A 12475-nucleotide genomic window follows, 5' to 3' on the forward strand; every position below is an offset into this window, starting at 1 on the left:
CAAGCCACCATAAATCAATTGCTAGCGCCAAGCCCCAGAGGCCTAACGAAGTCCCACAGACAAAGATGAGAGAGTACTGAGAAACCTTATTTGATGCATCAACAGAATTAAACATAATCTTGTAATTTTGGATGGTGTATCAATACAGCCAATCACAGCAAAGATACAGGCGTCCTTCCTAACTCAGTTGCCGGAGAGAAAGGTAACCGCTCAGGGATTATAAGGCCAATGATTATGAGGCCAATGGTGACTTTAAAACAGTTACAGAGTTTATTGGCTGTGATAGGAGAAAACTGAGGATGGACCAACAACATTGCAGTTACTCCACAATAGTAACCTAATTGACATAGTGAAAAGAAGGAAGCATCCTGTGTGCACAAACATGCATCCGTGCATCCTCTGTGCAACAAGGCACAAAAGTAATACTGCAAAAAATGTTGCAAAGCAATTTATTTTTTGTCCTGAATACAAAGTGTTATGTTTTGGCCAAATCCAATACAACACATTACATATTACCACTCATCACATTTTCAAGCATAGTGGTGGCAGCATCATGTTATGGGTATGCTTGTAATCGTTAAGGACTGGGGAGTTTTTCAGGATAAAAAATAAATGGAATGGAGCTAAGCACAGGCAAAATCCTGGACGAAAACCTGGTTCAGTCTACTTTGAACCAGAAACTGGGAGATGAAATCACCTTTCAGCAGGACAACAACCTAAAACACAAGACCAAATCTACACTGCAGTTGCTTACCAAGAAGACAATGATTGTTTCTGAGTGGCCGAGTTACAGTTTTCACTTAAATCTGCTTGAAAATCTATGGCAAGACTTGAAAATGATTGTCTAGCAATGATCAACAACCAATTTGACAGAGCTTAAAGAATTTTGAAAATTATAATTGGCAAATGTTGCACAATCCAGGTGTGGAATTGTAATCGGGTCAACTGTTATCGGGTCAATCTCATAATATATATATTTTTTAAAGTCAATAACAAAAAAAATTGTCTCATAATTTCATAATTATGTTTTTGGATCAAATATTAAGCATTTTACAAACTTTTTTTACAAAATGTAAAGTTCAACAAATTAATAAACAAATCAATATTTCCAATTTTTTTTTTTTTACATTGCTCCCCTAATAAAAATGTCTGAGTTAAACATAACACTGAAAATGTGAATATATCATAAAATGATCAGTCTTTTTCCCAATTTGAGCTCTTTCGCTGTTTCAGTAATGAGAAGGCCAAGTGAGGTAAAGGGGGTGTTTGAGAATTAGAACCTCATTCTGAAGGCATATAAGTGAATAAATTGACTTAATTTGTGCTCATCTAATTAATACTCCTGTAGATAATTGGCTGGGGTAGGCCATCAATGTAAAATAAGAATTTTCTCTTAATTGACTTGCCTAGTTAAATAAAGGTTAAATAAATAATAATAATGCATAATACTGTGTTTTATTCAAATATGTTTGTTTTTTCTAATGATTTTTTAAAAATAAAATGACCCAAGAATTGAATCCAGATGCATTTCGGTAATGAGAATTTGTGTTAAAAATGTTCAAAATTCTGGTGAAATGTTTAAATGGATTTAAAATAAGACGTTTTCCCAAAAACTAAAGATCTTAGTCCTCAGAATTATAGTTGATTTTTGCAGATGCGTCAGGGTTTTATTACACAATTTGCTACAGACATTTTAAAACTAGTTTCATGAGAATCACCCAATATCTGCCAAAAGTGATTCTAACATGTATTTCTTCCACTTTGACATTACAAAGTATTTCTTGGAGATCATTGACAGAAACGGACAATTAAATACATTATAATCCCACTTTGAACACAACGAAATGTGTAAAAAGTCAAGGGGTGTGAATACTTTCTGAAGGCACTGTACAGTAGGTAGCCTTGTAAGATTTACAGTGTATATTGTAAAATGTACGGTGTATATTGTGGCCATTTATGTGTATGGTGTATCAGGTGGAGACTATAGGGGATGCGTACATGGTAGCTAGTGGGCTACCCATCAGTAATGGCATGAAGCACGCATCTGAGATTTCTACAATGGCTCTTCACTTCCTGTGTGCCATCAAGCTCTTCAAGATTCGTCACTTGCCCAATCAGAGCTTGTCTCTCCGCATCGGGATCAACTCAGGTCAGTACGTACGAACAATCTGTCAAATCGAATACCCAGACAGCGGCTGTCAGCCATGAAGTAACGAATCCTAACTCGAGATCTGTGTGTATAATTTAACGGGTGACTGCATTTCCTGATTTGGCACAAAAACAGTGTCTACCTATGTGAAAACAGCACGTTTCTATGATCTGTGGTTAAAAAGATAAGGTCAAAGGAATTGGTCAAATGGTCAAGGTCAAATGGTCACAAGGTCAAATGACATTAAAAATGTATGAGTTTCTAGCCCAAGGAAAGGTATTTTCTTGCTCCCCACATCACCTTGAATCTCACAGTGTTTAAAAATCACAGTTAACTCAGATTTTTCTACGAAACATAGAAATGCGCCATTTTCACATTTTTACACTGGTTTGTGCTGGAGATAATGGAAATGATGTTGAAATGTAATGGAGTTGCCCATGAAGAAATGCTAGCAGCCATGACGGATGGCAAACGAGAGTTGTCTTGGGGGTGTGGAATAATGTGGAAGTTTCTTGGGTGTTTTTTTTGCCATTCAATCACAAAGAAAGAAAGCCAGTAGTGAGTACGGCGAGGTAAGCTAAGCTAGCTTCGCTATGGAGAGAACAAAGTTTTGAAGTTGAGGACTTCTCTCCCCCTGATTGACTTACCATCTCAAGATGGTCAGCTAATTCCGTTCTATGTGTAGGCTAAAGCCTGCGCTGACCTTGTGTTTAGCCAAGCTGACAACAGCTAGCTAGCATAGCTTCGTGATAGCTGCAGCTGTCCATCCTATCTAGCTGATATTTCATTGCTAAATCAGTTATAGCAAGATAACAAGAGCCTGTGTCGAATGTGTTTTATAAGACACTCGTTCTATAACACCTTGCTAGTTTCAACATTTCATCATATCATGTAAATACATGTTACTGTGGAAACTGTATCAACTGTGAGTTGTATGCCTGGTCTTGAGTCATATCAGTCCTACAACACAATATGCTATAACTGGCTAGTTTTGTCTATTGTCATCTCTCCTTAAGTCTGCTGTAAGGTCTTTCCCAGGGGACATATCTCAGAACTACTGATATCCCTACAACAGGTGTAGGCTACATGTGGACATTGCTCAAACGTCGCCCAGCTTGAGTATAGATACATTTATCAACAACAACAAAAATCGATGAGTGTGTTTATGATACAAAGACAAAACATTCTGTGCTGTAAATATCATATTGATGTGCTTATAAAGACTGTACGCCTACACCTATCTAGCAAATAAAAATAAGTTGTGTGTAGAGTACAACTTCAGCTGTCTATCCAAAACTAGAATTTGGCAGTCTAACCACACACTGACATGCACCCCACTGGGCACAGACTTTAGTTCAACGTCTAGATTTGATTTACATTTGGATGAGTTGTCAACTATGACAAATTCAACGTGAAATCAACCAAAAATGTCACAATGTAGTTATTTAATCCAGCAGGCAGAATTCAATAACTACAGGCAGATAGATGTGAGATGCAGGAGGAAGGCACGTATGAAGAAATTCTAAACTAAGGTCTCCATTCAATCCGTATCGCGGAAATTCACCGTTATAGCGTGATTGAAATTTAAAGGCAACGTTCCCGTATTAGCAGAGTCTGCATTCACGGTAAACGCATATGTCGCCTCAAACGGAAACCATCTATACTTTGTAGCGCGCAATCGGTAGTGCTTCAGCGATACAGATTGACTAGAGTGTGTTCATAACTTTCAAGTGTAACAGTTCCATGTAGAATAACCCGTACATCACATTATACTGTAGAAGCGTGTCTTCTGCTAATATAACAAAGTGAAAATATCATACCTTCATGTATGGTGTCCCGTATAAGACAGGATTTCCCTGACATGTTTGACAATGGTGGTTAGGTGAATTCCAGGACAGATAGTATTTTGACCATGGACCAGATCAAATGCCAATGGGCTACAGTTGGCTGTTGTTAGCAAGGTAGCTAACTAACGTGAGCTATGCACATCTTCCTCTGACCTGCTACATCACATTACATGTTAGCTTGATGTATTTAGCTAGCTACAGTATCATTCCCCTTTCATCTGTGGTATCATAGCTAGCTAGCCTGGCTCGCTAGCATTGTCAAATAATGTTGCACAATCAAAAGTAGCTACTAGCAATCGCGCATCATTTGCAAAAGTGGGCATGCAAATAATCCATACCCAACCCGCCAGTAAGTCGTGACAAACTCACTTACAAAAATCAGTTTTGGACGAGAATTACTTTATGACCAAAATCATCCTATTTACACTTTGTAGTCCATTTTGACACTATAATTAATGTTTCGGATTCATATGCCACATAGGCCGTTTAAAACCAGAGAAGTTGGTTCTAAGGGGCAGTTAACTTTTAACTTGGACTGTTGCAGGAATCACACATTGATGTCAATGGGACATTTGTGCCAAAAATCTGCAAGTTACTGATGTGTGTGTGTGTGTGTGTGTGTGTGCCTGTGCACGTGTGCAGGTCCAGTGGTTGCTGGAGTGGTGGGCACAACCATGCCTCGCTACTGTCTGTTTGGTGACACAGTGAACACTGCTTCCAGGATGGAGAGCAACAGCCTGCGTGAGTTCCATACACCTGCTCCTGAAACCTAATGGAAAGCTATTGATGTCAATTCAAGTGATACTACATAATTTTAAAAATATGTATTTATTTATTTCACCTTTATTTAACCAGGTAGGCTAGTTGAGAACAAGTTCTCATTTGAAACTGAGATACCAAGATAAAGCAAAGCAGTTCGACACATACAATCAATAATACAGCAGGAAAATCTATATAAAGCATGTGCAAATGACGTAGGATAAGAGAGGTAAGGCAATAAATACGCCATGGTGGCAAAGTATAGCAAATAAACACTGGAATAGTAGGATGTGCAGAGGATGAATGTGCAAGTTGAGATACTGGGGTACAAAGGAGCAAGATAAATAAATAAATACAGTATGGGGATGAGGTAGATTGGATGGGATATTTACAGATGAGCTATGTACAGGTGCAGTGACCAAATTATATTGTGTTTCATTTTGGTGTCTCTGGACTATGTTCAAATTCATAGTTGCCTAACAGGGATCACATTGAATTGAATGTAATTGAATTTCCTCAAACATAGTTTGTGTGTGTGAATAGTGTTGTTTCATCCCAACTCCACTTAGCTGTAGCTCCAGTTTATACTATTGTGCATTCTCCATACATTGGTAATGATCTTGTTGTATTAGCTACATTACAATAGTTTTTCCCTCCTATTGATTTGATCTGTATATATTCCACAGCCCTGAAAATCCACATATCCCAGAGCACAGCTGAGATCCTCACTCAGATAGGCTCCTTTGAGCTGGAGGAGAGAGGAGACATTGAGATAAAGGTGAACATTTGACCGTTCTGTTTTGTCTCGTGGGTTTCATAACCACGCTTTATAACAATGAAATAATGATGACGGGAATTAGTTCAACCATTTATCTGAACGTGCTCATCTCAACACATATTACTCATGATGCTCTGCTTATAGAACTATGGTAAGTGCAAATGGTACAACCTTAATACACAACAACTACATGAACTGTAGGGAGAATCTGTTCTAAAAGTCCAAGCTTCTAGGTTCACGCCACTTGTAGGGTAACAGTGGTCAAACTGACTCCCAACAACAATGTCACAAACTTGTGTGGGTGCGGCTGAGTCAGTGTCCTGAGGTCGTAACTGTGAGCTCCTAGGTATTCAACCAATGATTGGAAGAATGCACATTTGTCCTTACAAACTCCCAGTCCATAGTCATTCAATCTCTGTGAGGTCACATCCAAGTTCTGGAGATGGTCATTTTCATTCTTTCCAGTCACGAGGATGTCATCCAGGTAGCATTGCACTCCTGGCAATCCACTCAAGAGCTCGTCCATCGCCCTTTGGAACAACGTTGCACACTTGTGATTCCAAACGGTAAACAGCAGTACCTGAAGAGCCTCTTGTGTGTTATGACGGTCAGCAGCTCCTTTGACTTTGTCATCCATGTGCACCTTCAAGTAGGCTTGGCTGAGGTGGATTTTGCTGAACTTTTGACCCCCAGCTAAACCCACAAAAGGGTTGTTGATGTGTTATAGCAGATGCTGATCTGTGGACAACACAAGGTTAACTGTGACTTTAAAGTCTCCACATATCCTGATTCTACCATCCTTCTTAATTAAGGACTGGTATTATGGGTGTCGCCAATTCACTCACGCTGACTGACTGGCATCGACTTTTGCGCTGATAGCGTACAGTATGCTTTCAGAAACTTTGGTTTGCTGTCTGGCTTAATGCTAAGTTTCACTGTAATATATTTCATGTTACCCAGCTCTCCATTAAAGACTTATCCATGTTTCTATAAGATGGAGGGTAGGCTTGTGTCTCCGCGTGTCATTGTACGCCAGTCCAGTGGGATTTTCTCCAGCCACGAACATCCCGGTAGTGACGGATAGTCTCTTTTCACGACGTAGTGGCAGCTTTTCAGTATGTCCGTTTAACTGAAGTGTGACGCCAGTGATGCTTATCACGGCGACAGCTTCACCTGTGTAAGTCTTTAACACGATGTGTGCTGGCTGAAGTGAAACGTATTTCAGTGTCTTTTTTGTAGACTGTGCCTGACACGAGCTACAGCTGCCCCTGTGTCAATCTCCATACGCACCGGCTGCCCCTCTAGCAAGGGAGAGACATAGTAGCCGTGCGGCCCCCCCCAGCAACGGTCAGTATATTCAGTGGGACTTCCTTGTCTGATGAGTCACTCACCTGAGTGTTCTCTTGATCAATAGTGTGAACTTGTCTCTTTCTTTTGTTGGAATGACTCTTTCTTGTATTCCGTCTTTGATGTTTTCTCTGAGTTATTTTTGTTGCCCTTTTTACCACAAGCTAGGCAATCCATGTCCTCCATGTCCTTACACCAGCCTGATCTCCCGAAGCATGTACCTTGATTTCCCTGTCTCTGATTTTTTTAGTTGAAACTCTGTGCACTTTTCCCAATGAACTCAACTGCTGAGCCTCTTTAGCAGCTAGTTCCCTGGACACTCTGACTTCAATAGCCTTTGCCAAGGTCAGGTTACTTTCAATCAATAGTCTCTTTTGTGTAGCTTCACTGCGTATCCCACATACTAGTCTGTCTCTAATGGTGTAATTTAGAACATAATTAAACTCACAGTGCTCTGATAGGTTTAGGCTCCACAGAAGAAATCAGGAAGAGGGAGAATCGGGGAGAATGTTTGCTGCTGCATTAAATACACTTTCAGCAATAACTAGTGGTTTTGGCGAAAAGTGGCCTTTCAGTATTTCCACAACATCCCAATATGTCTTAATACCTGGCCTGTCTGGCTGTAGCAGGCTGCGTATTAAATGAAATTGGCCCCATTACACCAAACAATGTAGGTACAATTTTGTCCTCATCAGTAGCTAGGTTCCCATCCAATTGGCGACAGATTTTTATGCGAATATTCTAGAATATACATAAAGAAAATATGTACATTTTCCCACCAGTGGTACTGTATGTTTCCACCAAATGGACTTGTTGCAGATATACATTTGTGAGTGATGACGTTTTCATGTAAAGTTTTGTGCTAAATAGCAAATGTGCCTACTCTGGTCTTGCCACCTGCGCTCTAGCCAACAGCTGGCAGATACAGTGTGGGTAAACTGTGCGGGTTGTGTAGTCTACACGACGAGATTATTATTGATATTTGTATTTGTCAAATGGCAGTCAAGCATCGATCATCATGTCACCAGAACAAGACCCTCGACATTTATTGGAAAGCAGCATCAAGCTCATCACCTTGCACTTTCACCACCAATGAAGTTCATCATAACTTATTTCATCTGTAGCCTAATAAACTGTATGGTTTCCTGAGTCATAGTGGGAGGACCACACACCATATCATCGCGAGATTCCAAATTGACTTCGATATGATGGTTATTATATTAATATTTGCAGAAAGGCATTTCCACCGACATTTCCCGCATGATTCATTTTACAGACACAAAAAATCCCACCATGTCAAACAAACAAATGATCTGCCGGCATTTATAAAATTACGCCGAAACATCACAGCTGTCATGATTTGTTTTCATATGATTTGACTTTACTCACATAAAAACTGTGGATGGAAACGTGGTTAGTGTCATTTGCAAGAACAAAATATTTAAACCGTTCTGCATACGAGTTCCACTGCTCAATAGTTTCATCAAACTGTCCAATGTAACAACCAATTCCAGCCATTTTTCTTGTCTCATTAGCCACTTGATTGTCACTCACGTCAATATTGTCCTCAACCACAGCAATGTTTTCCTCACTCACATGATCTTCATTCACTTCACTCACTGACGTTATATCATCAAGTTCCTTCGTTTAGCAGTTTTTATTTCCAAAGTTCGTCTTCACAGTTTAATAAAAGTCCTTTCCTTTACTAACTGTATATTTATTCCTCCTTTTTTAAATCACGTTTTCTGCTGGCCATGACGATGCTAACTCTTTTTCTAGGTAGCTCGACTATGCACTTGCCTCTGCTAGCAATACACTGTGCTAACATTAGCCTAGACTTTACCACAGAAAATAACAGTTTTAAACTTGTAAAACCAACTTCTTCTAGACAGAATAGTAACCGTAGGTTCAAACTTACTCTTCGCAAATCTTTTGTTATGTCTCGTTTTATAACCAGGTCTTTGTAACAATTCAATAATGATAAGCAGGAGACGGGAATAAGTTGGCATAAGTATAATTAATGCTTATTTGACTTATGAATTGATTATAAATGTGTTATGTCCTTATGTAGGTACCCTTCAAATACAGTGTTACCTCAATGTAATGTGTGTGAGTGACACAAACTCTGTGTATATCCATCCATGCCATAAGGGAAAGGGCTGTCAGAAGACCTTCTGGCTGTTGGATAAAGAAGGCTTCAACCCTCCTCTACCAGTCCACACCTCTCCCCCAGCTTCATGTTTCAAACCACCAACTGAGGTACTTGCAAGTTGATTCCTCTGCTTGCTTTTCAACAGAATACACGCCTCTGCAGGTCTCTAAAGTGGACCAATTTATTTTGCACCTGGTTTTAATTTGGGAAATTTGGTGAAAATCCAATATTTAGTTTTTGTTGATAATTGTTGTAACGATTAGGCTTCGCTGTACTATTGTTACCCAAGCACAGATTTGTTTGCGTCATACTTGCACCATTAATACAATGAAAACCGCTTGTTGCTAACCCAAACAGTTCAAAAGATCTGATGCATATTAGCGGCACAATTCTTTTTTAAAGAATTCTGTCACTGATTGGAGGGGGGCACATTTTATAAATCATGTTCTAAAACTACTTGCAGTCCTCATTTGTTTCACACCTTGTTCAGTCATATTTGTCACCTCACTAGCTAGCTAGTTAACAACCTGGTAACTTTACCAGTATATCCAGAATGAAAGGAAAAGGGATAGCTTCTTCAGGAGATCAATGATCAAAGCAATGAATGAATGACCGATAACTTGTGTAGTCGTCACAAACTTGACACTCTAAAAGATGCAGTGTACAATTTTCAATGTAATGCATTGCAATTGGAAAATAGTTCATTTACACAATCGACAACCTAATATTCCACATGACTTCATTTCAATGACAGGTACTGCAAACCCCCCCCCCCCCCCGAGTTCTTTAATAATTTGTTATTCTTATCTGCTACTTTTTGTTTCCTTTTTGGGGGGGTATTTTCTTAAAACTGTATTGTTTGTTAAGGGCTTGTAAGTAAGTATTTCACTGTAAGGTGTTACCCCCCCTGTTGTATTTGGCGCATGTGACAAATAACATTTGATTTACATAGTAGTTTCTAGGGCACAACATGTGCTTCAGAAGTAGCTATAATTCATAGAGCCTAAATCTCAATCAATTTAAGATATCGTATTTTCTGGTGCTCATAAATGTTATTTTGTGCTCCTAACTTTTTACATTTGGGAGCACTAGTGCTTTTAGGTTAATAACCTAAAACACAAGGCCAAATATACACTGGAGTTGCTTACCAAGATGACATTGAATTTTCCTGGCCTACTTAGTTTTGACTTAAATCAACTTGAAAATCTATTTCAAGACTTGAAAATGGCTGTCTAGCAATGATCAACAACCAACTTGACAGAGCTTGAAGAATTTTTAAAAGAATAATGTGCAAATGTTCTACAATTATAGACTTACCCAGAAAGACACACAGCTGTAATCGATGCCAAAGGTGATTCTAACATGTATTCACTCAGGGTGTTGAATACTTATGTAATTAAGAGATTAGTGTTTTATTTTCCATGATTTGTGTTCCAAATTTTTTCACCCATTTTGACATCTGAGTATTTTGTGTAGATCATTGACAAGAAAATGACAATTAAATACATTTTATCTGACCTTGTAACTAAACAAAATGTGGAAAAACTCAAGGGGTGTGAATCCTTTCTGAAGGCAGTGTAGCTGTTATTGGCAGAGAGGTTTGGAACTCTCGTTGTTATTTACCACATGGTGATGTCACCATGGGAAGCCAAAACTCCCGTCCTGCAAACCTGCTGATTAGAAGGTCCTGTGTAGATTGTATTTTCAACCAGCAACTATCAGGAAATAACACAGATCAAATTTCCTCACCCTTTTTCAGTATTAGTTTCATCAGCTGTTGTACAATATGATACAAAACACAGAAAAAATATCATTTTTACTGCACTGTGCCTTTAAGTCCATGTTTAAGGCAACTTATCTCCGGTCTGAAAAGGTCCCTAGTGACGACACATGATGATTATAGGAAATGTTATGGTAACACCTTTCTTGAGTAAATGTAGATGTTTGATGTGAACCAAATTAAATAAGCATATGGTGATAATCCTGGGGTGTGTTCAATGATGTGAATTTGAAATGTAATGAATAGAGCTAACATGATTTCCGATAAAGATGTTCTACACAATACAGTTCTATGATATCTAAATGCTCTGTAACATTACATCCTTCTAAACAGAGCCCTGGTCATTTCTTTGTTAGGTCAAACCAGCAACATCCAAAGACCAAGAGAGCAAAGGGAGGGGAAGAGGACAGAGAACTCTGACCACTTTCACATGACCAAGGCACACACGCTGACTGCAGGGAGAGGATGACCTACAGGCGAACTCAGGCCACACTGAAAGTCTTTCTTTTTTTTGCCAACATGGTTGTTAATGGCAGCTATTTTTCTAGTAATGATCTTGTTTAGTACATTAATACAAAGATGAATTAGTCAACACATTACTGGTTTCTGGATTTGTTCACATGAAAACGGGTCATTTCTTAGCAGAATAATTTATTTGCAGAAAGGGCATTTTACATGTTTTGTTGTCACATGCCTTTGTTATACGAGGTTTGAATGGAATGTAGTTACACGTAAATTAATGTATGTGGAGATGTGTACTTTTTGTCAACAAGGTTAGAATTAATTTAATATATAAAATAGACTAATGGGGAACAATTATTGTACTTTTTTATTATTTTGAAACAGGATACTTGTACTGCAGGTTACATTAAACATGAATATTGTTAGAATTGTAAAAGTATGTACTGATAACTAGAAGCGATGAGAACATGGGTGGATGTTAACTGTAATGTCACTGTGAATGTACTGCACAGTTTGTAAAGCTTAATACAGTATGGAATGTGTACGTACAGTCCCTGAGACCTGATGAGCATGTATGTTTCTTTGTTTCCACGTGTGATAGCACTTAAATACACTACTGGTCAAAAGTTTTAGAACACCTACTCATTCAAGGGTATTTCTTTATTTTTACTATTTTCTACATTGTAGAATGATAGTGAAGGCATCAATCAACACCATGGAATAACATATGGAATCAAGTAGTAACCAAATTAGTGTGAAACAAATCAAAAATCCATTTCATATTTGAGATTCTTCAAAAAGACACCACTCTTGGCATTCTCTCAACCAGATTCATGAGGTAGTCACCTGGAATGCATTTCAGTTAACAGGTGTGCATTCTTAAAAGTTAATTTGTGTAATTTCTTTCCTTAATGCATTTGAGCCAATCAGTTGTGTTGTGACAAGGTAGGGGGGTATACAGTAGACAGCCCTATTTGGTAAAAGACCAAATACACATTATGGCAAGAACTGCTCAAAAAAGCAAAGAGAAGTGACAGTCCATCATTACTTTAAGTTATGAAGGTCAGTCATTTCAAGAATTTTGAAAGTTTCTTCAAGAGCAGTTGCAAAAACCATCAAGCGCTATGATGAAACTGGCTCTCATGAGGATTGGAACAGGAATGTAAGACTCAGAGTTACCTCTACTGCAGAGGGTAAGTTC

At 38.6% G+C, this 12475-nt stretch overlaps 1 protein-coding gene across 1 annotated transcript in view; it reads left to right on the forward strand.

The window, feature by feature from the left end:
* Positions 1-9154, forward strand: part of LOC139367289 (guanylate cyclase 2g) — a 63823-nt gene extending 54669 nt beyond the window's left edge. The window contains exons 20-23 of the mRNA XM_071105513.1: positions 1975-2149; positions 4639-4737; positions 5442-5533; positions 9032-9154. Of these exons, the coding sequence (XP_070961614.1) occupies positions 1975-2149; positions 4639-4737; positions 5442-5533; positions 9032-9154 (489 nt within the window). The remainder of the gene's footprint in view (positions 1-1974; positions 2150-4638; positions 4738-5441; positions 5534-9031) is intronic.
* The last annotated feature ends 3321 nt before the right edge of the window (positions 9155-12475 follow it).

Source organism: Oncorhynchus clarkii, chromosome 16 (assembly GCF_045791955.1).
Source record: "Oncorhynchus clarkii lewisi isolate Uvic-CL-2024 chromosome 16, UVic_Ocla_1.0, whole genome shotgun sequence".
NCBI classification, from domain to species: domain Eukaryota; kingdom Metazoa; phylum Chordata; class Actinopteri; order Salmoniformes; family Salmonidae; genus Oncorhynchus; species Oncorhynchus clarkii.